Source organism: Urocampus carinirostris, chromosome 5 (assembly GCF_059441175.1).
Source record: "Urocampus carinirostris isolate Australia breed hairy pipefish chromosome 5, RoL_Ucar_1.0, whole genome shotgun sequence".
NCBI classification, from domain to species: Eukaryota; Metazoa; Chordata; class Actinopteri; order Syngnathiformes; family Syngnathidae; genus Urocampus; species Urocampus carinirostris.
Window position 1 is genome coordinate 32,714,818 of NC_142353.1, and position 26,085 is coordinate 32,740,902.

A 26,085-nucleotide genomic window follows, 5' to 3' on the forward strand; every position below is an offset into this window, starting at 1 on the left:
AGGCTCAACACTCATAGTAACTGCAGAAAGAGACCAATTTTAAGAGGTATATTTGTTGTTATGGTATTGTTATAAATTTGATCAAATCATCAAATATCACGCGATGAAATAAAATGCGCTTACGAATTAGCTTTTGTTTAGAGACCAGGTTTGGCACTTTTCTTTAATTTAGTCTTAAAAGATATGGTATAGCTTTCTTAACAAACTAAATTTATTGCTTTTATGGCTCTTTGGGTCAAAAAGGTTCCCGACCCCTGTGATAGCACAAGGACTTTGCACATCTAAGATCTGTCAATGTCACGTCAAAGACACATCAAAGGCTAGGTTCACACTGCAGGGATCATTGCTCAATTCCGTGAGATTGTTCACATTTGCAACTAAATGAGACCTGTATGCAATTTTATCTCTGGTGTGAACGGCACAAGAGTGCCGCATGCGCGGAAGACACCTGACATCACACGCGATGCGCTCTAGTGTTTGCCGAAGTACTCACGGATGTTAAGGCCTGCACTCGGTCATTTCTCTTGAAATGAACTTGGAACTTTTTATCGAAAACTGTTGCTGTTGGAGAAGTATTGTATATTTCGTACTGTTGAATGTTTTTACATTGTGTGGTTTACTTTATTAAACTTGACTTCATTTCCAAAATATTGTGCAATGGAAGGTATTTTAGTTGTCATGTTGACTTGATACAGTTTTAATTGCAATATCCTGATTTTGTTAAGTTTGTATTTTAGATGTGAATACTTTATATTAGAGGTGAACACGTTTTATATTTATATTTGTTATATTGTATAATTTGCCAACTGGAGTACGACCGTGATTTAATTGTAGCAATAAAGGTGATAATAAAAAATAAAAAAAAATTCAAAAACTGCTTGGTTCTGACAAGATTCCTTGAATTTGGCCTGAATAAAGTCATCCTCGCAAGTATTACCGTATTTTCACGACTAGAAGGCGCACCTAAAAGCCTTTATTTTCTTCAAAAGCTGACCATGCGCCTTATAATACAGTGCGCCTGATATATGAATCAATATTGAGTCGCAAGGTCTCGCAACTAAGGCAAGCAGCCGCCGACTAGATTCTCCCCCGCAGGCGAAGTATTACGTATTACAAGTATGCTGGGATATATATACCGGCGTTTCATTTCCTAACCAATGTGTCAATCATCATTTGAATCCGTCCCTATTGGCAAAAGTTATTTGGGGGTAAAGGAGACGGGTCCTTTTTAGCTTTTACAGGCTCGTGCTAAAACTGTGTAAAATAAAGCCTGCAATTGGTCAAAAAAGATTTGAATCACAAGTTAGGTTGCTCTACGGCCTTTATATTAGTCTGTATTCGTAATCAGGAATTATGGGGCTAAACAGACAGCTAGCAACAAGCAACGTCCAGAGATTCTTTTCGGCGGATTCTCCCTTATTTGTTGGCATTGAGGCGTGTTTTGGAGTCTGTAAATATTTTTCACGCTTGGATTTACTATACTCAAGGATGTAAGAGGACCATGGTTGCGTATTATTATTGAACGTGATGGCTGCAAGACGACTTTGGTGAGCTACCCCGCTTTATATTTTCCCAGTATCTTGTTTCAAACTGATCTTTATGTTTTTGTGATGAGTCGATTTTTAAATTCAATTTAATTCAAAGTGTTTATTGTCATATGCACCGTAAGAACCATGTTTCCAGCACAATGTAATTCTTACTTTGCTGTCCACACAATTTCCAGCGAAACTAAGAAATGGTTGGCATTTCTTGAATCCCAAGAGTTTAACCTTTCTAATAATAAGTGGAATGACGCATTTCAGTTATTGTTGACATCGTACAGACACGGTGTCCATACTTGTCTGAGACACGTACTTGCTTCTTTGATAGCCGTCGGAATCTTTGACTGAACTATCTGACAGGTTTGTTGACATTCCCACTGTAGCGCCTTATAGTATGGAAAATATAGGACAAAAAAAACAATTTTTGAGGGTGCGCCTTATAACCCGGTGCGCCTTATAGTCGTGAAAATACGGTAATTAAATCCAAAACATCGCTTTCCGACCATTGAATGCTCTCCATGTTTTGGGCCGCCATGGTTGTTCATTTCTCCGCTTCCTCCCGTCTGGTTTAACGCAGAATAGCGACGTTTGCGGCCCATTGATGACGTGCAGGACGCGTGAATGTGTCTCGACTATTCACACAGCAGTTGCATTCCAAAAATCACATGGATTTAGGACCACAAATGAAAATGGCCTAGATATGTGCAGTTCAGACGAACTCTAACAGATCGGATGCAGGTTGCATTTGTGCAAAAAATTATTCGTTTTTTTCTGCAATGTGAACCTAGCCTAAGACACGTCAATGTCTTAGCTTACGACTGACTTTTGGATGAGGGTGGCCCAGTTGGCCCGGAGGAATTCCCAGGCCACCCGGTGGCCTCGCGGGTTCCTGCTGATGGAGACCAGCAGGTCTGGGAGTTCTTGTGTCTTTATCACCTCACCTGGGAGGATCTGCTCCAAAAACCTGCACAAAAAGGAAAAAAAACACCTATTCAATAATGTTCCCTAATGTTGAAGAGAAATACTACAAACTTAAAGAGAATTTGGATGTTTTGGAACAGATATTTTCCTATAGCCGTCAAGTGATTAAACAATGTAACTGTAATTACCGTATTTATGCGTGTATAACGCCTAAAAAAGTTTTTTTTGGGTATGCGCATTACACGCAAGGTTTTATTGTAATATAATAAGGTAGCATTGTGTGCCTTGCTCTGGATCTGCTCAGCAGAGTAATATGAGTGGCAGGCAATTCACAACTAGGCCTTCAGTGAGGAGATTTTATCAAGTTGCAATCGCTGACCTATAATTGGCTTTTTCTTAATTATGTTTCTTTTCACTTATTTTTCCCAACAAACCAAAGAATATTAATGTAAAAGTGTAGAAAATATAAAATCGCCCAATTGGCAGATTAGTTAGCCCATTATTCTACTATATTTCTATCTTATGTATATATATATATATATATATATATATATATATATATATATACCACAGCCATATCCACCCAGTGGGAGGTGGCTAGAGTCATCTCTGACTATTTTTGGGAGATTGATTTAGAGGAGGGGATTCCCAGCCCCTCGCTCAACCCAACTGAGGTGTTGTGAGTCATTAGGTGACCAAACCCCCCAATTCCAACCCCTAATGCTGAACGCCAAGCAGGGAGGCAACGGGTACCAATGTTTAAGTCTTAGGTATGACTCGGCCGAGGCTTAAACCACAACCTCCCAGTATCGGGGTGGGCAACCCCCAAGGCCACCGAGCTATCTTAATATTTCAAGTTTTTCATTTATGGTTTTCTTTGTTCTACCATATTTTTAACTTTTAAACTAATAGTAATTATATAAATTATATTACAAGTCTATTATGGCAGATGTCAAATATTTTTTCTCATTTAAAAAATGAATTTTTAAAAAATTAAAATAAGGGCATAAGCCTGTAAATTGTATTCTTGATTTTCATAATGTATTTGTTGTTGGACTGCAAACTCAATATTTTTTACTATCATATTGCATTCAAACCTGTCAGAGATTCTGAGTTGCTTGACATTAAAGTTACTTCGTATAAAAAAGTTCAACGTTTTAAATGAGTTAAAATGTCACTGTAGAGTGAAAAATTTAAATAATATTATAATTTAGTAGACAAATAGATTTTAGACTTTTGGTGCATTGCCACCCCTCAGCTGACGTTTTCTTATGCCCGCTAGAAGGCTTTGGTGTCCCGAACGCAAAATCTGATTGGCTAAACCAAAAGCGTGATCGACACCGATATTTTGCTTCAAGGGCCTTCAAAATTGTTGCTGAAGGCCTCCAGGAGGATTTTTGAGCCTGGCTTCAAGTAATGGCTGAAAGGTGATTGGTTAAATGCTAGAAAAGAAAATCACACATCTAGGAGCAGTGCAACCTGGGGAAAAGCAATGAAAGGAAGCTGTCAGACTATTTGAAAGTATCCATGGAGAAATATAATTACATCACATGATTCAGATATTATTTAGGGCAGCAAAGAAGGCCTCGCATGCCTTGACAGCCCACCACGGGTAAAATCTGAATCCTTGGTCAAACTATTGCCCTCTGCTATGAGGCAAGAGAAATGCATGCCTACCGCTGCATCCAATTTTATTTTGACGTGGACATCTGCATAAAACCTACCACTTGAGCTTTTTCCGCAAGGGGCTAATGGTCAAGGCAACTTTGATGCGACTTCGGACGGACGATTCCAAATCCCTGCGGTATAACTCAAACAGGAAGTCCCAACCTTCTGGCGCCTGAGCCCCGACGGTATATACGGCCATACTGACGTCCACGGGAAGCCTGAGGAAGGAAGACGTCTTTATTCCGCTATGTGTAGAATTTAACCCCCTGTTGAAAGGCAGCCCGAAATATGTATATACAATGCTCATTCTAAATTCAAATCAAATGTTAAAATTTAAAAGGTAACACATTGTAGTACCGCAAATTCCACACTACAGAGCACACCTGATTAAAAGCCACATGCCCAGATTTACAGTAGAAAACCAACTTTTTGTACAAGCCCCACCGGGTTTTAAGACACAAGCTTAAAAAAGCCATGAAATCGTATCATTTATGTCCATTTCTTACGATAAAAAAAAAAATCTTCGGAGATATGTCCAATAAAGAAAAGCAACACATTGTGCTGCAAATCAAGACGCTCATTTGCCAACAGTGTCCGCAGCTGGAGGCAAAACAAGACTCGCGCTGGTCAGAAGACTAAGGAAAAGAAAGCTGTTGTTGCTGGTAGTTGGTGTCATGTTGTGTGTTTGGGTGCAAGAATCTGAGAAAAAAACGTTTGTGATCATGAATTGAAGTTTTACAGGATCCCAGGGATACCCCTGATTAAACAAAAACAAAAGAGTTGTGGTTGAATGCATTAAAGCTATAAGATTGGAGCGAGGCAGTCATCAAAAATGCTCGGGTTTGTAGCACACACTTCTTATCAGATAAGAGAAATTAAAGGTTTTTGATTGTTGCTATCGAGTCCATATCACTTATTATATAGGCAAAGTGTCTTGTTGTTTTATCAGCTTTAGGTAACTATTAGCGTGTAGCTTAAATGCTCTCACGAGATGTTTCTCCTAAGAAAAAAACAAGCAGTACATGAAAAATTAAATGTATCTAATAAATAACTGGGATTGCGTGCCCAACGTTTGCAATGCGTGCTTGTTTTTATTTCCGAGCAGCCGCGCGCAGTGTCTATAAAGCTAACTTTGGCATTTAGGCTGCACACTAACAATTACCGTATTTTCCGCACTATAAGGCGCACCTGAAAGCCTTTATTCTTTTCAAAAGCTGACCATGCGCCTTATAATACAGTGCGCCTTATATATGGCTCAATATTAAATCGTAAGGTCTCGCAACTTACGCAACAGCCGCCGAATCGATTTTCTCCCGAACGTGGAGTAGTCCGCGGTGTATGCTGGGATTTATATACCGGCGTTTCATTGGCTAACCAATGTGTCAATCATCATTTGAATCGATCGCTAATGGCTAAAGTTATTCGGAGCCTCGGATAGGCTAGAGGGCCGAAACAAACCCCACAATTGGCCGAAAAAGATGTGTCAATCATCAGTCAAATCGATCGCTATTGGCTAAAGTTATTCAGAGCCTCGGATTGGCTAGAGGGCCAAAACAAACCCTGCAATTGGCCGAAAAAGATGTGTCAATCATCCGTTAAATCGATCGCTATTGGCTGAAGTTATTCGGAGCCTCGGATAGGCTAGAGGTCCAAAACAAACCCTGCAATTGGCCGAAAAAGATGACTGAATAGCAAGCTTGCTAAACTACGCCATAAAGAAACATGTTTCATTAGTCTGTATTTGTAAACATTTTACTCTCCTGGATTTACTCCACTCACGGTTGTAAGAAGACCATGGTTGCGTATCATTATTGAACGTGAGAACTTAGGTGAGCTATGCGGCTTTATATTTTCCCGGTATCTTGTTTTAGAGCGATCTTGATGTTGCTGTGATGAGTTGAGTGAATTAAACTCAATTCCAAGTGTTTATTGTCATATGCACAGTAAAGTTGCGAGCGAAAAAGAAAATAGAAACTAAGGAATGTTTGGCATTTCTTGAATCCCAAGACTTAAACCTTCCGAATTATATTTGGAACAATGCATTTGAGTGACATCGTACGGACACCGCATCCGCACGTGTCTACGACACGTATTTGCCTCTTTGCAAGCTTTGGGAATGTTAAGGGGGTAATCAGTTTGACTGAATCATCTGACTGTTTTGTCGACGTTCCCATTGTAGCGCCTTATAATCCGGTGCGCCTTATCTATGGAAGAAATTGGACCAAAAACTACTTTTTTGGGGGTGTGCCCTATAACCCGGTGCGCCCTATAGTGCGGAAAATACGGTAGCTAAAATAACAAGATATTTTGACGATATGTTAAGTAACATGGATTCGCTAGCAACAATAATTAATGATTAATTTCTCTTACTTAATAATAATAATAATAAATAATAATTTCCTTGTATTGTCATTCTGTGTAACAATGTACACAGAACGAAATGTCGATTGCACCTGACCCGTTGTAGCATATGAAGTGTGCACTGCAAACCCAAGCATTTTTGATGAGTGCCTCGGTCCAATCTTTTCACTTTAATGCATTTGAACTCTCTTCTTTTTTTTTAATGAGGAGTGTCTGCCGGGATCATGTAAAACTTCAATTTACGATTACTAACGTTTTTTGTCCGATTCTGGCACCCAAACACACAACATGATGTCAGCTAACAGCGACGACAGCTGTCTTTTCCTAAGTCTTCTGACTCACGCAAGTCTTGTTTTGCCTCCAGATTCTGCTGTGATGTCACGCGTGATGTAGGCTATTAAACCGTGATGTCGATTGCACAAAGGTAAACTTGTATTGTGTAAGCTTATTAACAAATCGTCTCGGAACCTAGTGTTTGCCTCTAGGCCAGTGTTTTTCAACCAGTTTGCCGGGACACAAGAGAGTGCCGTGAGACCTTTTCTTGTGTGCCGCTGGAATTTGCCCAATTTTATCTTTCCAAAAAATCGGGCCATTATTCAATATTTTTGCTATCTTCAGACGAGAAACTGTAATAGTCATTCATATCAGTAGGTGGCAGTAGATTTTTATATACTTTTTTATACTAATTATCTGCTCATGAGGTAGCACAGTACATTTAATAACTTAATTTGTTTAACAAAGCAGTTTACGATTGCCCTGTGAAAAATAAAAACATAAATAAAGCACGTTCCTCCGGGCACTCCGGTTTCCTCCCACATTCCAAAGACATGCATTTCAGGTGAATTGGCCGGTCCAAATTGTCCCTAGGTGTGAATGAGCGATTGAGTTGTCTGTCCCTGTGTGCCCTGCGATTGGCTGGCAACCAGTTCAGGGTGTCCCCTGCCCACTGCCCGATGATTGCTGGGATGGGCTCCAGCCCCCCGCGACCCTACTGAGGATAAGCGGTACGGCTAATGAGATGAGATGAGATTCTTTTTTATTTAAAGTATTATTTTCTTCTTTCGGACGGTGTGCCTCGGAACCTTTTTGTAAATGAAAGTGTACCTTGGTTCAAAAAGAGTTGAAAAACATCACAAAGCTAGGCCCCGCCCACCGGCAATGTCACAAATTAAAATGTTTATTGTCCTCTCCATTGTTCACCAAATTGCCAGGTTTTGTTCGAATTAAGATTGACCGTGATGTTTCTTCTATCACTTTAACATGCATCGCACCTATAACTAGTCCAGGATCTCCTCTACTTTATAAGCATAGGTGCAATCCATGACGTATGATTTTGTCATTTTTTTTAAAAATGGCGGCTGACCTCATTTTACCGTCGGAATCCTTCCACATATTGAAGAGTTGCCCGGCTTTAGTGACGCAAGGCGTGTAGTTGCGAACGCAAGCAAACAGCAGCAAGTAACTGCGAAGGGTTCGCTCGGATGCCGGGCCGGAGTCGTCCCACTTTTGAACGTCCACCAGGTCCTTGAACATGTCGAGAATGAATTCCTGTGAACGCAACGCAAGCGGGATGGCTGATTGATGGTCAGTTTGCTGTATTGTGTTGTGCAACTGAAAAGGAGTGCTTCAACGCAAAGGGAAATCAAATCATTTAAAAAACAGACAACAAAAGCGTGCTGTATAAAAACATTCAGTGTACTATAAGACAATAAAAACCCACATTGTTCCCTACTCAACAATATGGAACACCAAATACACACACAAAAAGCCACAGTGTGTAATAATCGACCACTTAAATGGCAATGTAGAGTTGAATCCAAACAAAAACCAATGCCACAGAGCACAGCGCAGCAGCAAGATGCCAGACAAACATGAGGGCGACATCTACGTAGGGATTACACTATGTAAAAGAAATACTGTTTCCCTAGCTATTATTTTTTTCTGAAAAAAAGTAACAATGGTATGTTAGTTCATGTAATTCAGATCAATATTTTGTATAGTTTTCTACTAAATAAAAAGGGTTTTTTGTACCACGAAATATAACACACTGTCCATTTGAAATAAAATAAAAATGAAATTAATGATAATAATAAAAATAAAAATCTTAAATAAATACAATTTATAGCAGGGCACAGACTAACCACGTGAGGAAAGGGACCTGAAGGAGGATCGTCCACACTGCTAAGGATAGAATCAGATTGCCTCAGGAAACCCACACCCTACCATTTATTTGTGCTTAAGATAATGAAATGAATATCAAATAAGACGAGGTTTAATTCTAAATAATATCATGTATTAATTATATGCAATTTAATTTAATTTGACTAGTAAGTCATTTTATTCATTAAATAAGTTTAATTTTAGCATGTTTAATTCATCTTAAAATCAATTCCGGCATGAATTTATGTTAAACATTCAAATGTATTTGATGTTTAAATTGATTGAATTTAACAAATGTAATGAATTGGTTAATATTTAATTTCATCCATTAATTCATTAAATGAATTTGATTTATTCTATAATTATTTTTGAATTAGTATATAAATACTATTCTCTATACTTACTATACTTATTCTTTTTTTAAATGATTTTATTTGTGTTTAGTATTTATTTTGTATTTATCTATGTATTTATTGACAGTAGAAATTACCCAAACTAAAGTACCTAACCAGTATTACAAACAGATATAACCATTATAATTATAATACGTTATTTTTGTACTTTGAGAATCATATGGCCTTTTTTCACATAACACAAAGACATTGTGGGCAAAATAATGACGCTAATTATTCAAAATGAAATAAATGGCCAATGTTGGCACGTGTCTCTCGTTGTAAAGCTCGAAAAACAATACAATTCTAGCGCCAATTACTTTAAATTGGGAAAAGAAAATACTGCCTGAAATGACATTCTAATAATACTGTCGTTAATTAGGTCATCAAAATAAATAAAAATAATGTAGGAAAAGTGTTCTGTCCATGAAATAATTAAATATAAAGAATGTAATATGAGAATCAGATGATTAAAATACTATACACAGTACAGGAAAAAATATGTCAAAAAGGGAAATTGTACTACATGTGATTTAAAAAAATAAGATAAAAAAAGAATTCATTAGGTTATAAAATAATGAAAATAATGTTAGAAAAGAATTGAGTAAGATTGTGAAAATAAAATTTAAATAATATAAAATGTATCAATGTCATGATTACCGATGTGAATCAACTGTGCCCGCTCCTTTGGCGCCAACTGCCTCGGACTCTGATTGGCTCCCTGTCCCTATTTAAACCCACTCCTATCTGTTCCCTGTTGCCAGTCCGTCTGCGAATCTCCGCGATACAAGGCAAGCCTTTTTTTGACCCTGACTCTCGCCTGTCCGTTTTTTTGCTACTGTTTGTCTCCCGCTTTGACCTGTTTTGATCTCGACCACGTCTACTCTCCTTTCCTGGCTTACGACTTTCTTCAGACCACGACCACGTTTTTGCTCCCCTGTCCCGGCTACTGACCCGTTTTTCCGTACCCGACACCGCCATCGCTCGCCACGGAAGATCCACTTCCGCGTTCAGAGCAACCTGCTTCCCGCGTCTAGCACTCACCGGATCGTGGACGCAACTTTCTCTATTTCTTCCAATAAAACGCAACGCAAGTGGGTCCTGTCTCCGTTCTGGTCTTGACAATTAAATGTAATTAAAAAAACCAATTAGGTATTTAAAAAGATAATCTCTCAACATTTAAATAAGTACTGCGTAAGATTAAATTAAAAAATAACCGTTCATCTGGTCATCAAAATAAATGAAAATAAAGAAAGAAAAGTAGGAAGATTGTGTTCTGCCTGTACAAAAATAAAAAAATAAGATAAGTGTAATTAATAATTAATACATTAAAACTAGTACAAGAACAAATGTTTCGTAAATTGCTGCTTCGTCATTGTCGGTACAGAAAGTTCTTGCAAAGCTCATGCATCAGTTCAGTCTTCTCGCAAGAAAATGCTACTTTATGCAAAAAAATAACGCAAAAATAAAGCTCACCTTGAAATGTATTGTTTTACAAAAAGCTGTTTTTCTCAGACGTTTTTATGGAAACTTAGCCATGTTCAACTGTCTAGCGTTTGAGGAGTTAATTGATTTTTTTTTTTCAACAAATACAAAATGTGTTCACTAACGTCTGCATTGTATTAAACAATAGCATTTCAAGGTTCAAATGTCAATTTCCCTCAGGAGAAAACGTCTCGACAGTCAACAGCAACCCAACCTCCAAGCAAACCAGTCAGGTGGCATTTCAGCACGAGATTCTTGAGCGACCTAATTAACGTTTCAAGTGTTTTGTCTCGCAACCGCAAAGACCGGAAGAAAAGTAAGCTTCCATCCTGCGCTACTTGTCTCACCTTCATGACTGCGTCGACAAGATAAACTTCCCTCCTTTCTATGAGTTTGTAGATGGGGATGAGCTCCCGGAAGGCCGTAGTCACTGCGATGATGTCCGTCTCCCTGGGCAGATATGTGGCCAGATCCAAAGCAGTTTCCAAGCTCACCATCTTGATACTAAAACAGAAAAAAAGAAATTACGCTGGAGACACTAAAAGCATGAAATGCATATTGTAATTTTTGGAGTATAAGTCGCAGTTTTTTTCCATAGTTTGGCCGAGTTATACTCTGGTGTGACTTAAAGTTGTGGTCAAAAGTTTTCATACACTTGTGAAAAACATAATGTCATGGCTCTCTTGAGTTTCCAGTCATTTCTACAACTCAGAAGTTTCTGGTATAGAGTGATTGGAACAGATAGTTCCTTGTCACAAAAAACATTCATGAGGTTTGGTTCTTTTATGACTTTATTATGGGTTAACAGCTAAAGTGATCAAATCTGCTGGCTAAATCAGGCTAGAATTGTGGTTTTAGAATGGCCTTCCCAAAGTCCTGACTTAAACCCCATTGAGAAGTTGTGGGCAAGGATGAAGAAACAAGTACATGTCAGAAAGCCATCAAATTTAACTGAACTGCACCAATGCTGTCAAGAGGAGTGGTCAAAGATTTAACCAGAAGCTTGCCAAAAGCTTGTGGATGGCTAACAAAAGTGCCTAAATGAAGTGAAAATGGCCAAGGGACATGTTAACAAATACGTATATTTTTGACTCAACAGATTTGATCGCTTTTTCTGTTAACCCATAATAAAGTCACAAAAGAACCAAACCTCAAGAATGTTTTGTGACAAAGAACTATCTGTTCCAATTGCTATCAGTGAAAAATCAGAGTTGTAGAAATAACTGGAAACTCAAGCGAGCCATGGCATTATGTTTTTCACGAGTGTATGAAAACTTTTGACCACAACTGTATAATTGAATAATTTAACACATTATTATACCATTAACTTCTAATTGTCTATTACCAGTATATAATTTCACATGTTGTTTTCACACTAAACCGCAAGAGGGCGCTCTAGGCCTTTGTTGATCATTTCTTCATTGTTGAATGTTGTTCAACAATGTTTCCAGCATGCCTCACTCACGCAAATGTCACTAATATGACTTTGTATCTTTTTTGGGCGGGAAATGTAATAAAACAGCAAATCACAGAGCAAGTTGAAAATATTTACTCAGGCGAAATGACACCACCTTTTTTAAAATCGGGACACGGATGTTTAGAAGATAAGGCTTCATTTTGCCACAATACATTTTTCAACTTACTCAAAAGTGGTCATTTATGCATTCATTTATCTTTTTTGGGGAATATTGTTCTCTTTTTATCTTGTTGTGTATGTGTGTGTATTTATTTCTTACTTTTATTGAATTGCTTGTATTTTTATCTTAAAGTCAAATTATTTTACATCTATTAATTTTTATTTTTATTTTATCTTATGCTCACTATTTTTCTCATTTATTTTCATTTTGGTTTTGGTGCATTTGTCTTATTTTATTTCAGAACTTATACTTAGTTGCTTTAATTTATATTCAAATTATCTATTACTATCCACTATTATGTATTCCTGCACTTTTTTAATCGTTTTGTCATGATTGCCCATTGCCCTCACCTGTGCCCGCTCGTTTGGCGCCAGCTGCTGCTCCTTGCCTAATTGGTTCACCTCCTATTTAAACTCAACGCTTCCTTTGACACCTGGTCAGCAAACCTACACACATGCAAGGCAAGCACTATTCGACTCTGGCTCCTGTCTGTCGCGTCCTTACGTGTATCCTGCTCGTCTACCCCTGGTTTCCCGATCGTCTCCGGCTCCCCGACTCTTTCCTTCCTCCGACCACGCTCCGACCTCCTGCCTCAGCTACATGACCCGTGTTTGCCCACCGACCAACGTTACACGTTTGGGTCTACCATCTATTCTGGGTCTGACACGTTTATTTATCCATTTTATTTAATTTATGTTCACATTTGAATCTGCTTTCTTTTTTCTTTTTTTTATTGTTTATGTGTTGTTGCTTTTATTTTTTTCAAATAATTTTGCTATTTATTGATTGATCTTGTATTCATTATTATTACTATTTTTAATAATCCATTTTCGAACATATGTTCACTCTTATTTATTCAGTTATTATAAATGCATTTATAAACTTTTCATTTCAGTCAAGTATTTTAATATTGCAAATTTAAAGAGAAACGTCAAAAGAAAAAGAGTTTCCCGACCTGACCAGCCGAAAGACATCGTGTATGAGGCTTGCTCGGTCTTTGCCGCTTAGTGCAGTGTGGTTTGTGTGCAGAAGTTTAATCATGTTCCTCCATCCGTCTTTGCCGTAGTGGACGATATAGTAGCCGCTCATGTCCACGTTGAACTTTATCCATTCTACCGTGCTCGGTACCCGCATGACATCTGTGCAATGAAAATCAATTCATTTTGGTTACGCCAGGAGGAAAAATCAAGCATTTTGGAGTACATTTCATTCGGCGGGAGATAAGAGCCCTCACTTGACTAGCACCACTGACACCTACTGTTGTGAATGTGCAATTACACTGTTTCCGGTTACGAGGAAAAAAATAAACATGCCAACTGAGGCCACTTATTAGAACTAATGAGCGGTTTTTAAGGCCTGCGTTAAAGCATTTAACTGAAATATAGATGGAAGAGCAAAACACGCTAATAAAATGCACAATTTACTTATGCAAGGTGAGATGGCACAACATTCATTTGGACAGGTAACTTAAAATTAGTTTTACCTGGTTATATCAGTATCAGAAATTATTTTCCCCCCATTTTATTAACACTCCACTTATTGAAACATAAATATTTTGTTTGTTTGTTTGTACATGATTCAATTGTTTGTTTGTTTGTACATGATTCAAATTGAATCGTTTCTCCGGCGCCGTCACGAATGGCAGCCACTCCAGCAGCTCCCGTGTTATTTTCGATTGTTCTCAGCTCAGGGATGCTGCTGGAAAAGTGAATTTCCCTTCGGGGATGAATAAAGTATCTATCTATCTATCTATCTATCTATCTATCTATCTAAAGGTGAAATAGGATGTAAAAAAAATAATGATAAGGTAAACAGATGTTCAAAAACTCAAAACAATTAAAATACAATATTAAAGAATAGAAGATTTCCATTAACATTAGATTTAGAATTGGTTTTATTGATTACAACCAAATCACACATGGCACTCCAGAATAATCGCGTAATAAAAACTTTAAAGAGAGAAAAATAAACAAAAAGGATGTCAGAATAAATGGGAAAAATAGTTAAAAAGGAATGCTTGGAGACGTTCATGTGAAAAAAAAGACTTAATTTATTAAATATATTTTTACTATATTTAATCCTGGATTTCCCACGGGTCATAGTTTTCCAAAGTAGAAAAAGGGGTATTGGGTATTTCAGATTTTAATTATATTTAAATGTATTGTACCTCATTTTCTGGCATTTATTTTTTGCATAAATGGAACTTTTTACAATATGAATAGTGAAGGGGGGGGCCTTCGGGTCATTTTTGCATCAAAAGTACTGGTGACATTGGTACTTGACGCTTTGCTTTTTAAGACTAGAGTGCTTACTGTAAGTATACCTAGAAGGTCAAGAACAATTTTGTAAAAAAATGAATTCACACTATATAGGTAAAGAACTATCACAAAAAAAAAATCTATTTCAATATTTACTTGAATCGATGTGCTGGTAAACACATTCAGATAACTATCATTACCCCAAATCCACTAAAACCCACCCACAAAAATGTTTGCAAAAAACAATTACCGATTCAGGGGTCGGCAAATTTTAAAAGAGGAATAACTGCTAATACATTCAAGCTAATATTAAATATATAAGAAAACAATCAATTTTCAAGCATTTTCACTTGGGCAGTGGGTTGAGAGCCACAGGTTGCTGACACCCAAATTAACTGGATAAACAAAGAAATCATCCTCTTACCCACTTCGGATTTCATCAGCTGCTGCTGTGTTGTGGAGGACTCGCTTGTTTTGTAGGTCAGTGGAATTTGCCAAAGAAGCTTCGGACTTTCAGGTCTGTTCAAATGAAATGTGGAAAAAATACATCATTATTTCCTAAGCTCACAACCATCCCAAGTAATGGATATTTGTAACTCCACAACTGGATACAGTAGCTCACAGCATTAGCGCACAACACATATTTTAAAGTCAAGGCCAGATGTGGCCCACGGAACGATTTTCTACAGTTAATGATCTTGATACATTATTGTAACATACAGCAGGAATCGTTGCATATTTGTTTTCACTGATTGATACTTCTTAAAAAAAATGTTGTTTATGGTTCATAGATTATTGGCCTGTCTTGTGTTTCAATCCAATTCTATTTAAACATATTTTAGTTGAGGTAATGTTACAAAACTAAAAAAAAAAAATCATTGGAAGTCACTTTCACTAAAATAGACACTATATGCTTCTGATGTGCCCAAATAGTAGCAGCTAGTGTTACTGGGGCATCCATCCATGTTCTGCATCGCTTATCCTCACTAGGGTCGCGGGGATACTGGAGCCCATTCCAGCTATTGTCGGCAGGAGACACCCTGAACCGGTTGCTAGCCAGTCGCAGGGCACACAATTCACTGGCTCATCCCCACCTAGGGACAATTTGGACTGGGGAACAACCGGCCATGCATGTTTTTGGAAAGTGGGAGAAAGTGCCTGGAGGAAATCCACGCAAGAACATGCAAAATCTGCACAGGGGGGGCCTCAGTAGCTGGAATTGAAGCCTGGACTTTTGCAGAGTATGGTGCCCCTACAACTTTAGTGGTTAAGGGATCCAACCAACCAACCAACAAACCAACCAAAAATTTAAAAAGAACACTGAAAACACCGCAAAAATGTATTTTAAGTAGAGAGAACACATTTTGCTACAGCAGTTAGCTGTTAGATTTAATATCTGTATTGTCATTGCCGTGACGAGCAGAACAATAGCAACTAGCTTTGCTTAAACAACTGACATCACAGACGCCGTGACTAGCTCTATTAACGTTAGCAACTACCATAAATAACTAGTATTGGTATCTAGCTTTAAATTTGAACATTGGGAAAATGAAAATAAATACACCTCAAAGAAAGCCTTTTTTTAATTTATTTGAGGTAGCTCCCCTAAATGAACCGAAGCTTCAGCTTCACGCTACTCCTTTTGGGCACATGTTTAAGTAATGGATTATGGTGTTGTACAGCTATTTCCGTGCAAGTACTTTGTTTTGTTTTGTTAGTTATGAACAATGCTGTTTTTCTTCCTCATGTGTGCTGTGCCTGGATAAAAAGCCGCAAACAAGCAAAAAAAAAAAAACAAATGAGAACGATTTTTCTTTGATTTTAGGCTGTAGTCAACCTGGATTGAATTTAGATCTCAGGCCCCCTGGCCTGAATTTGGGCATACATTGTCAATCATAATTCGGGCCAGGCCAGGCTTTTCTATCACCGTTTTTTTGTTTTGTCTGTCTTTTTCTCTTCGTGGAGGACCTGAACAGCATACACGCTAAACGGCGCACTTACTTTTACTCAAGTAATTATTTAGATGACTACTTTTTGCTTTTACTTTAGTAATATTATTCTGAAGTAACAGTATTTTACTTGAGTAATGCATTTTGGAGCAGCACACTTGATTTTAGGGACCATTCCCAAAGTAAACCCTTCGGCGCAGCACACAATTTGACAGCTTCAGGTTTACTTCGGGCCCGGTCCCTCAAATCAAGTTATTCGGTCGGGCTCAGGCTGGTTCAGGCTTTTATATCCGCAGGTCGGGTTGGGTCTGAGTATTTAGTCCCGATCTTATCTATATATATTTTTTTTTTAATTTGAGCAGATTTAGTAAATGCTTGACAGGTCACTAGCTGCAATAATACACAATTTTTATTTTAGCCACTAGCGTTAGCAGCTCGTTTCAATCGTTCAAGCTTGCGTTCAATCTGGCCCTCGGCTTGTCGTCTTTTTGACACTCTGGATCATGGCTAAAAACTGATCTTGCTATGTCTTTCAAGTTAGAATTTGCATTTACTGTCGAATGGGCCCCTTGGCAGTGGCAGCCGCGGCGTCTTCGGGCTTGGCTTCGATCTTGACGAAATGCTTCTGGCTGAGCATTAGCTTACGAGTTTTATAATCGATGGTGAGTATCGGGAACCCCTTCTGCAGCGTCCATTTGTCCATGATGGTCTTGACGTCAAACTTGTCACCGTCGTACTGTTTCGAAAGTAATAGTGGCGTGAGTATCCCGGCTGGCGATATTTTCACTTTGAGGACTTACGTATTCTCCGGTTCGAAGCGTGTGTTTGGAGCAGAATTCTTTTTGTTTTGATGGAGCGCCGTGGATGTCGTTTGTATCGCAAACCTGATTAAAAAAAAAAAAAAGAATGTAAATGAACAGGGGCATTAAATACAAAAGGGGTCTCCAGGGTGACCCCTATGACAGCTGAGGTGCCTGTGGACATGTTCTGAAAACAGCTCACCAGTGCTCGGTCATTGTGATTTTCTTGTAAGATGTATTTTTTATGAGTTTGACCGAGTCTATTTAACCGTACTTCACATAATGAACCTTGTAATAACATAGTAACAACATAGTAATAACATAATTGTTATCTAAGAGGTGCATATCAAACTAGGTGCTCTTTGCGCTAATTATTACTACAAATTAGCTCTCATCTTACCATACAATATATGAGGGTTCTTTAAGCACATTTGAAGCAAATTTGGCTATTGTCAAACTTAATTACCGAGAGTAATTAACACAGCCCAGAATATCATTGGCTGTTCTCTGGCCAAGTTGGAGGACATTGCCTGCTTGCGATACAACAGCAGAGCTCTCAACATTGTAAGGGACTCTTCTGACACCGCTCAGCACCTCTTTGACCCGATGCCCTCTCGTAGGCGCTACAGGTCCAACAGGCTCAGAAACGGTTTCTTCCCCAGGGACATCACCACCCTAAACGAGCTGCAAAACTGTGAATAAATATATCTTGGGACTTATTTGGGAATTTCGGTTATGATTTTGCACAACCTTTCATTGCAGTCTTGTTACGAAGCACTATTCTTTCATTGCACCATTATTACTTATACCTTGGGTCTTTAAGCAGTATGTTATAAAAACAATTTGCCCTGAACTCAAGAAAGGCTTAGCAGAAAAATCTGAAGAAAAATGGGGTAATTCGGTCACTTTAAGTTGCCGTAGTTTATAATCTTCTCTATACTTTTTAGCACGGAGCAATACAGTGATACTTATTAATCAATACACACTGTCCATTTAGGTTTTATTTTAAAACTTAATGTGAATGTTTTTCTAATTATCTAACAATAATCTACAATAATCTGGATACATTTATTTGATATCAATCCAACATTTGTACTTAATAAATGACAAAATGGCGCTTTGGCCCCTTATGGGCTTCCATACGTTTGCTCTTTTGAATTTTCGTAGCTTCCACCCTCACCTCTGGTTTACGCACACTAATTTAGCTCGATTACACTGAGATTATGTGTATAGCACTAGCCGACCGGAATTCAGCTCTTAATTGAGTCTCCGGTTGCTATCTTCATTAGCATCGAAAGTCGCTCATACAAACGTTGGCCAGTGTTGCATATATGGCAAAGAGCATATGGAGCTAGCTTCGTGGTCGATAGCATTATCAGATAGTGTTGATGACAGGGTGCTTTAGCTACTATTGCTAGAATCTGCAAGCAAGGTGCAAGCAATTAGAAATAAGATTTTAATCCAAAACAAACCGGGCTTACTTAACTGTTCAAATTTCTCTGAAAACGTTTTTTATTAAGGCATGATGAAAAAAACATAAAAACTGTATGGACATTTATGAAAAAAACTGTTTGTGGTAAGTACTATTTATATGTAATTTATATGTAAACGATCAAATAATAAATCAATATTGTCAGAAAAAGAAATTTGATTTACCTTGGGTGTGACGTGACTTGAACTGGCACAGGTTAGTTATTGGGAGGATGCAGGGGGTTGGGGATGGCGAATTCAAATTAATACTAAAATTCTTCACACGAGATTATGAACCGAACGAAAAAAAGCAAGGAAGAATTTTAGCCCGCCCCATTACCCACATGGCGACTGTGAATAAAAAAGGGAAAGTTGACTGTGAGGGCCACCACTTCCCTGTGGAAATTTGAGTCCTTGTTCTCTAAAATCTGAAACAACTGTGTTTGCCTAATTTGCCAAGAAACTGTTGCTGTTTTCAAAGAATATAATATCAAGAGGCACTACCAGACAAAACATGCTGACTAGAAACACCTAACTGGAAAGGAACGCTGTGAAAAATGAAGCAAATGGGAGCTGTTTTACCGGCAGAACAGCGCATTTTCCCGAGACCCTGGGAGTCAAATGAAAACACTACAAAGGCGGGCTACGAGGTCACGAAGCTATTCGCCAAGCACTACAAACCTTTCACGGAAGGTGAATTTATTAAAGACTGTTCAAAGAATGCAAGGCTAATAGTTGGCCCTCACACATTTTCAACTTACCAAATCCGGCCCGCCTTCTGAAAAGTTAAGACACCCCTGCTCTACTCTATCCACATTGATCACTCACATTGGTCAGGCTCTCCCACAGGTAACTGCTGACAGTGTTTCGGTAGCTGTAGCGTTTCAGGTAGCGGATAATCCCCACCTCAAACACTTCCGGTGTCAGGAAATCTCTTAACATATTCAGAATGCACGCACCCTGAAAAACAAGTTCAATACGGTTAACTGAGTAAGTAACACACATTAAACATGACACCAGGTAAAATCCGACCTTGTCATAAGACACTTCGTTAAACATTTCCTGAATCTCGGTGGGGTTTTCCACAGGGGTGGAAACCGGGTGCGATGAGACCAAGCTGTCCACTTCCATGGCTTTGTAACACTTACCTAAGAACAAATCGTTCTAAGGGGATAAAAGACTCCTTTAGGGGTTTTGTCTAGAGGTTCAGTGGCTTCTGTGTGGGTGCCGAGCTCTAACCGTTTGCAGTTCCGGGTAGGTGGCGTCCAATGCGATAAGTTCCATGAACTTGGCAAAACCTTCATTGAGCCACAGGTCGTTCCACCACTCCATCGTCACTAAGTTGCCAAACCACTGAAAAAACACCAGAAGGAAGACTTTTTTAATATACAGTGGAGGTATAATGTCCATACATTCTTGTTAATTTGACTGTTTTGTGAAATACTTTTCAGCTTACCGTAAAATTCAGACTATAAGCCGCGACTGATTTTTACGGTACTTACGTTTTAGGATTATGTTTTACTGAAAGAAAAGTTTCAACAGCCAAATTTGAATTAAAGTCAAATTAGGTGTGAAAATAAGTTAAAAAAGTGAGAAGGGTGAGGAGGAAAATTTTGTCTTTTCATAACAAAACTAAATGCCTGCCTTTTTATACAAAAACTGTAAAAAAAAACAATATTACAAACAAAAACTGTGGTATGAGCTTTTGTGAGTTTTTCTTTTAAAGCCATATATCTATTTTATATTTATGTACGTATTCACTCTGTATTTTTATGCATTTAATTGTTTTGCACTTATTTATTCTGTATGCATTTTTTACTTTGTATTTACTTATTTAATGCCAGCAAATATTCCTCAAACGTAAGCATCTTACTAGGGATACAGAAGCGAATACAATTCCACCCGGTGCAATCTCTATGCTTAACTTTCCTATTGATTAAAAAGCAAAAATTTAGACCCTATAGAAAAAAAAGACAGGGGGATTTTTTTTCTTTTTTTTCTTGTATTTATGTATTTCTTCTTTATTTATTTATGTACATATTTTTAATGGAGTTATGTATTTATTCTGTATTTATTTATTTTTATTTATTTTGTATATATTAATTTGTTGGCATTATAGAGTCCCCAGAGTAAAAGTACCTTACAAGTAATATAGGACAAAAATCTATTTTAACTGCAAAATAATCTATCCTTAACTCTCCGGGTTTATTGGAAAGACAAAAGGCACACTCAATAATAATAATAACACAGAGACTTTGCCACAGAGGTGATATCGACAAACAGTACACGTCCAAATTAGTTTAAGAGGTCAAACTTGCTGCGCAAGGTTCTATATATTCACCCGTGGTGTGCCCCAGGGTTCAATTTTAGGCCCCTTGCTTTCTAAAGCTATTTTCTTGGAGACTCATTAGGCAACATGAGTCTAGACTTAGACACACTGATAATACATTCCAGCAGAAACTAAATGAATATTTACATTTCTCTAAATCCAAAATACCCCATTGTAGAAAGTATGTAGTATGTGTGTAAACTATTTTATATTACATGAATTTTGGAAGATTGTTTCCCTGTGATTATGTATTCAAAATCCATGCGTCCTTGCCTGGTGCGCGAGCTCATGAGCAATAGTTCTAGCGGTCTGCACTTTGTCAGAGATGGAGGATTGCTCGGGGTTGTAAAAAAGCGCCTCTTCACTGTAGATGGTTAGACCCCAGTTCTCCATGGCCCCTGACTGGAAATCTGGGATAGCGACCAGGTCTGTGGAGATCAAAGGCACATTAAAAAATACTCAGCTTGACTCTCCAAATATTAAATTTGTGTCATTTTATGATGCAGTCATACTCGGTATACCCACATGCGGTCACGCAAGGGCATGTGCTCGCATGCATTGGATTGCTGCATAATTAAGATGAACACCTGCCTAACCTGTCATTTATTGTAACCAGCACAGAATGAAGAATCATAAATGATTGTACGGATTTCAGGAAGAGGAAATAACAAATAGAGCTCGGGTGAGTACAATGGGAGGTGAGAAAAAGAAAGAAACAAACATACAAACAAAGGAACAAAAGAAAAAAGAAAGAAACTGTCAGAAAGAAAGAATCAGAGAGACCAGCACAAAATGTAGTATCAAAAATAAGATTCTAAGGGTTTCAGGAAAAGAAAATAAGAAATAGAGCTAGGGTAAGGACAATAGGGAGGTAAAAAAAAAAAAAAGAAATAAAAGAAATGAAAGAATAAGAAAGAAAAAAATATAAAAGATAAAAAAATAAATAAAAGAGAAACAAACAAAAAAGACAGACAGCTTCAGAGCACCTCTGGGGCGGCAGTGGCTCGTAGAGCGCTCGTCTTGGGATCAAGAGATCGCAGTTCGAATCCCGGCTCCTCCGTGTTACATGTCGAAGTGTCCTTGGGTAAGACACTGAACCCCTAATAACCCCAATATGCAGGTTAGCGCCTTACATGGCTGCACGGCCGCTTTTGGGAAATGTGAAGCACAAGGTAAAGCGCTTTGGGAAGTCTTGACTTGAAAAGCGCTATATAAATGCAGATCATTTCATTTCATTTTTCAGTCACACACCAAACTCCATTATGGTCTAGACCAAAGAGCTGCTGAAGGACACCAGAAACAAAATTGTAGACCCACACCAGGCTGCGAAGACTGAAGATGCAATAGGTAAAACAAACATGGGAGCAAATATTAGAAAATGAAAGACATTTTTGACCACTGACAATCTCCCTTGATCTGGGGCTCATGCAAGATCTCACCCCGCGACGTGAAAATGAATCAACAGTGAGCAAAAAAAAAACAGAACCACACGGGGGAAATCTAGTAAATGAACCTCGGAGATCTATAACCACAGTAACAAACGTTATCAGTACTATGGGTGACGCAATGATCCGTCAGGAACTCAAATCCTGAACTGCAAGCCGTGTCTCCCCTGCTGAAGGTGGTACACATCTAGGCCCACCTGCGATTTGCTAGAGAACATTTGGATGATCCAGAAGAGAATTAGGAAATCCGTTATGATCAAAAAGATGACACCAAAATAAAACTTTCTGGTAGGAGGAGAAAGAATACTGAATTGCACCCGACGAACAGTACACCCCCTGTGAAGCATGAAGGTGGAAACATCATGCTTCTGGGCTGTTTTTCTGCAACGGGACCAGGATGACTGATCTGTGTAAAGGAAAGAAGGTATCGAGAGATTTTTGGTGTAAATTTTCCTTTAGCAAGGGCAAAAAAGATGGGACGTGGCTTTCAGCATGACACTGATCACAAACAAAAAGCCAGGGCAACAAAGGAGTGGCTTCCGAAGAAGGATTTCAAGGTTCTAAAGTGGCCGAGCCAGTCTCCTTATCCAAACCCCGTAGAAAATCCGTGGAGGGAGTTAAAAGTCTGTGTTGCATAACAAAAGCCGCAAAACATCACTGCTACAGACGAGATCTGCATGGAGGAATGGGCCAAAATACCAGTAACAGTGTGTGAAAATCTTGCGAAGTGTTACAGAAAACGTTTGCCCCCCATTATTGACAACAAAGGGAACATACCAAAGTATTGATATGAAATTTTGGTCCTGACAAAATACTGATTTTCCACCATGTTTTGGAGATAAATTATTTAAAAATAAAGAGATTAGTTGTGAAAGAGACAGAAGGGAAGTGAAAGTGTGGGTGACTGAAGAATAAAGAAATGAAGGTCAGAGTTATAGAGAGAGAAAAAGACAGAGAGACCAAGAGAGAGAAAGCAACCTACCCTATATTTTAGTTTCTAGCGTTTTTGGCATACATTTAACATTTTAACATCAGAAATTGCCAAATTACAGTGGTACCTCTACTTACAAATGTCTAGGGTAAAATATTACAAAAGCATTTTGAGATAGAAATTCAAAAATACAGTACAGTATGCGCCGCTCCCAGAGTTTCCCAAACGTAAGCAAACTGGCTATTGCTTCAAATATGCCTGGAAACCCAGTCCACATGTGTTAGCCCAGAATACTCTGCGTCACTGTCACAGTTCAGAGTTCAGAGAGGACGAGGTGGAGGGGTTCCGGCAAGATGGCGGAGAGAAGGACACAGCCCAAATTAAACTGAGACATTTTAGCAAAATTCCATTAGGTCTCGAAATTTGTGTAAAGGGAACACCCAGAGAAAGTGCTGACAAGTTGGGCTATCGCTCTTTATGATGTCTCCCTCACTCATTTCTGATAGATTGTCAAAAGCCAGAAAAAGCAGACATCACTGGATCAATTTTTCAAGAAACGAGAGGCACAAATGGAAAATAATATTTGTATTATTTCCTTTTTTTACATTATGTGGCACTTGTTTTATGTTTATTGTGAGGTAATTTAATTCGAACATGTTTCATGTTCTGATACTCTTTTACGATGTATTAAAAAAATATACTGTATTTGGGGCTTTACGTTTAAAATGCGTCTCTACTTACAAAGTTTTTAGCTTATGAAGCTACTTCCAGAATGGATTAAATGTGTAAGTACCACTGTAGTCTAAAAAACAACAAAGAAAAATGCTTATAAAATTGTGATCATGTTTAAAAAAATAGTCTAATGGCATTTTTTGTATTTACAAGAAAGGTGGATGAGTCATAGTCAAATGTTAAAAGCAAAAAAAAGATTTTGGACTCAAAAGTTTTTGGAGGTCAAGGCTGCAGTTTTGCTTAGAGGTGAAAACATCTGGGATGCATTCCGCCACCTGCAGCGATTACCGCCCGACGTGCTCACCCTGTTTAGGCAGCGGGTACGGAATCGTGAACGAATCCTCGTAGAAGTCGAGCAGCTTCACCGCCGCGTCCAGCGCGAACACCGTCTGATCCAGTTTCTCCGCCGCGGCGTACACAGAAACCTGAATGACCATTTGTTGTGTCAAGTTTGAGAAAGAGGTGTAAAACATAGCAATGGTCCTGGATGAAAATAGTGATTAGTAATTGTCACATGCTCACAAAAGGCATCAATTATGCCAACTCATAGCCTAGCTATTTGTTGGGTTTTCAAAAGAACAAAGATTTCACAACAGAGAAAACTGTCGCTAAAAATTAGCCCATTTGTTTTGAGTTAACTACTTCCAAATTGTTTCTCAACAAGCATAGTACATTGTCCAATTAAAAAACACTAGTCCCGAGGCATACATATATACACACACACACATTATATATATATATATATATATATATATATATATATATGTATATACACACACACATATGTATGGGGCGTCACGGCAGCGTGTGTGGCACAGCTCTGAGGTCATGAGATTGAACCTTCCTGTGTGGAGTTTGCATGTTCTCCCCGTGCCTGTGTGGGTTTCCTCCAGGCACTCGGGTTTCCACGCACATTCCAAAAACATGCATGTTAGGTTAATTGCCTTGTCCAAATTGTCCCTAGGTGAGATGAGCGAATGAGTTGTCTGGTTCTGTGTGCCCTGCGACTGGCTGGCAACCATTTCAGGATGTCCCCTGCCCACTGCTCGAAGATAACTGGGACAGAATGCAACGCCCCCGCGACCCTACTGAGGATAAGCGGTGCAGATAATGGATGGATGGATGTCCCCGATTGTCCGAATCGTCATCAGATACACTAAAGAGTTGTTTCCCTCACTGTGCTTTTTTGTATTTACAAAAGTTGCCCTACTTACGAACTAGATCATTCCAGACGATCGATCAGTGCTATATTTTGTATGGTTAAGGTTTATAAAAGTATGTTTAAGGCTTATATAAGTAACCTGTAATGTAAAAATAAAGTTGAGTTTAACTTACTTTTGGAAGCTGCGCTTCAAGAGGTCCTCCTCCGGCCGAAAAAAGCGATCCAACCATGGATGGATCTATATGAACTACCGTATTTTCCGCGCTATAAGGTGCACCGGGTTATAGGGCGCACCCCGAAAAAAAACGTTTTTGGTCCTATCTTTGACATAAATAAGACGCACCGGATTATAAGGCGCTACAATGGGAACGTCGACAAAACAGTCAGATAGTTCAGTCAAACTTATTACCCCCTTAACATTCCCAAAGCTTGCAAAGACGCAAATACGTGTCGAGAACACGTGCGGATGCGGTGTCCGTACGATGTCACTCAAATGCATCATTTGGAAGGTTAAAGTCTTGGGATTCAAGAAATGCCACACATTCCTTAGTTTCTATTTTCTTTTTCGCTCGCAACTTTACTGTGCATATGACAATAAACACTTGGAATTGAGTTGAATTTAAAAATAGACACTCCATTCCATCCATTATCTGCACCGCTTATCACAGAAACATCGAGTTCAGTCTGAAACAAGATACAGGGACAATATAAAACCCGGAGTAGCTCACCTAAGTCGTTGTGTTCATAATAATGTGCAGCCAATGCCCTCTTATATCTGTGAGTGCAGTAAATCGAGGAGAATAAAATATTTACAAATACAGAATAGAAAAAAATGCTTTCTGTG

At 38.5% G+C, this 26,085-nt stretch overlaps 1 protein-coding gene across 1 annotated transcript in view; it reads right to left on the reverse strand.

The window, feature by feature from the left end:
* LOC148366064 (endoplasmic reticulum aminopeptidase 1-like) overlaps positions 1–26,085 on the reverse strand; it is a 38,398-nt gene that overhangs the window by 6,757 nt on the left and 5,556 nt on the right. The window contains exons 4-16 of the mRNA XM_088336466.1: positions 24,384–24,504; positions 21,245–21,399; positions 19,882–19,995; positions 19,675–19,806; positions 19,471–19,602; positions 17,173–17,256; positions 16,927–17,108; positions 14,848–14,942; positions 13,121–13,304; positions 10,876–11,032; positions 7,855–8,039; positions 4,187–4,348; positions 2,365–2,505 (exon numbers count right to left, since the gene is read on the reverse strand). Coding sequence (XP_088192592.1) covers positions 2,365–2,505; positions 4,187–4,348; positions 7,855–8,039; positions 10,876–11,032; positions 13,121–13,304; positions 14,848–14,942; positions 16,927–17,108; positions 17,173–17,256; positions 19,471–19,602; positions 19,675–19,806; positions 19,882–19,995; positions 21,245–21,399; positions 24,384–24,504 — 1,844 coding nt within the window. The remainder of the gene's footprint in view (positions 1–2,364; positions 2,506–4,186; positions 4,349–7,854; positions 8,040–10,875; positions 11,033–13,120; positions 13,305–14,847; positions 14,943–16,926; positions 17,109–17,172; positions 17,257–19,470; positions 19,603–19,674; positions 19,807–19,881; positions 19,996–21,244; positions 21,400–24,383; positions 24,505–26,085) is intronic.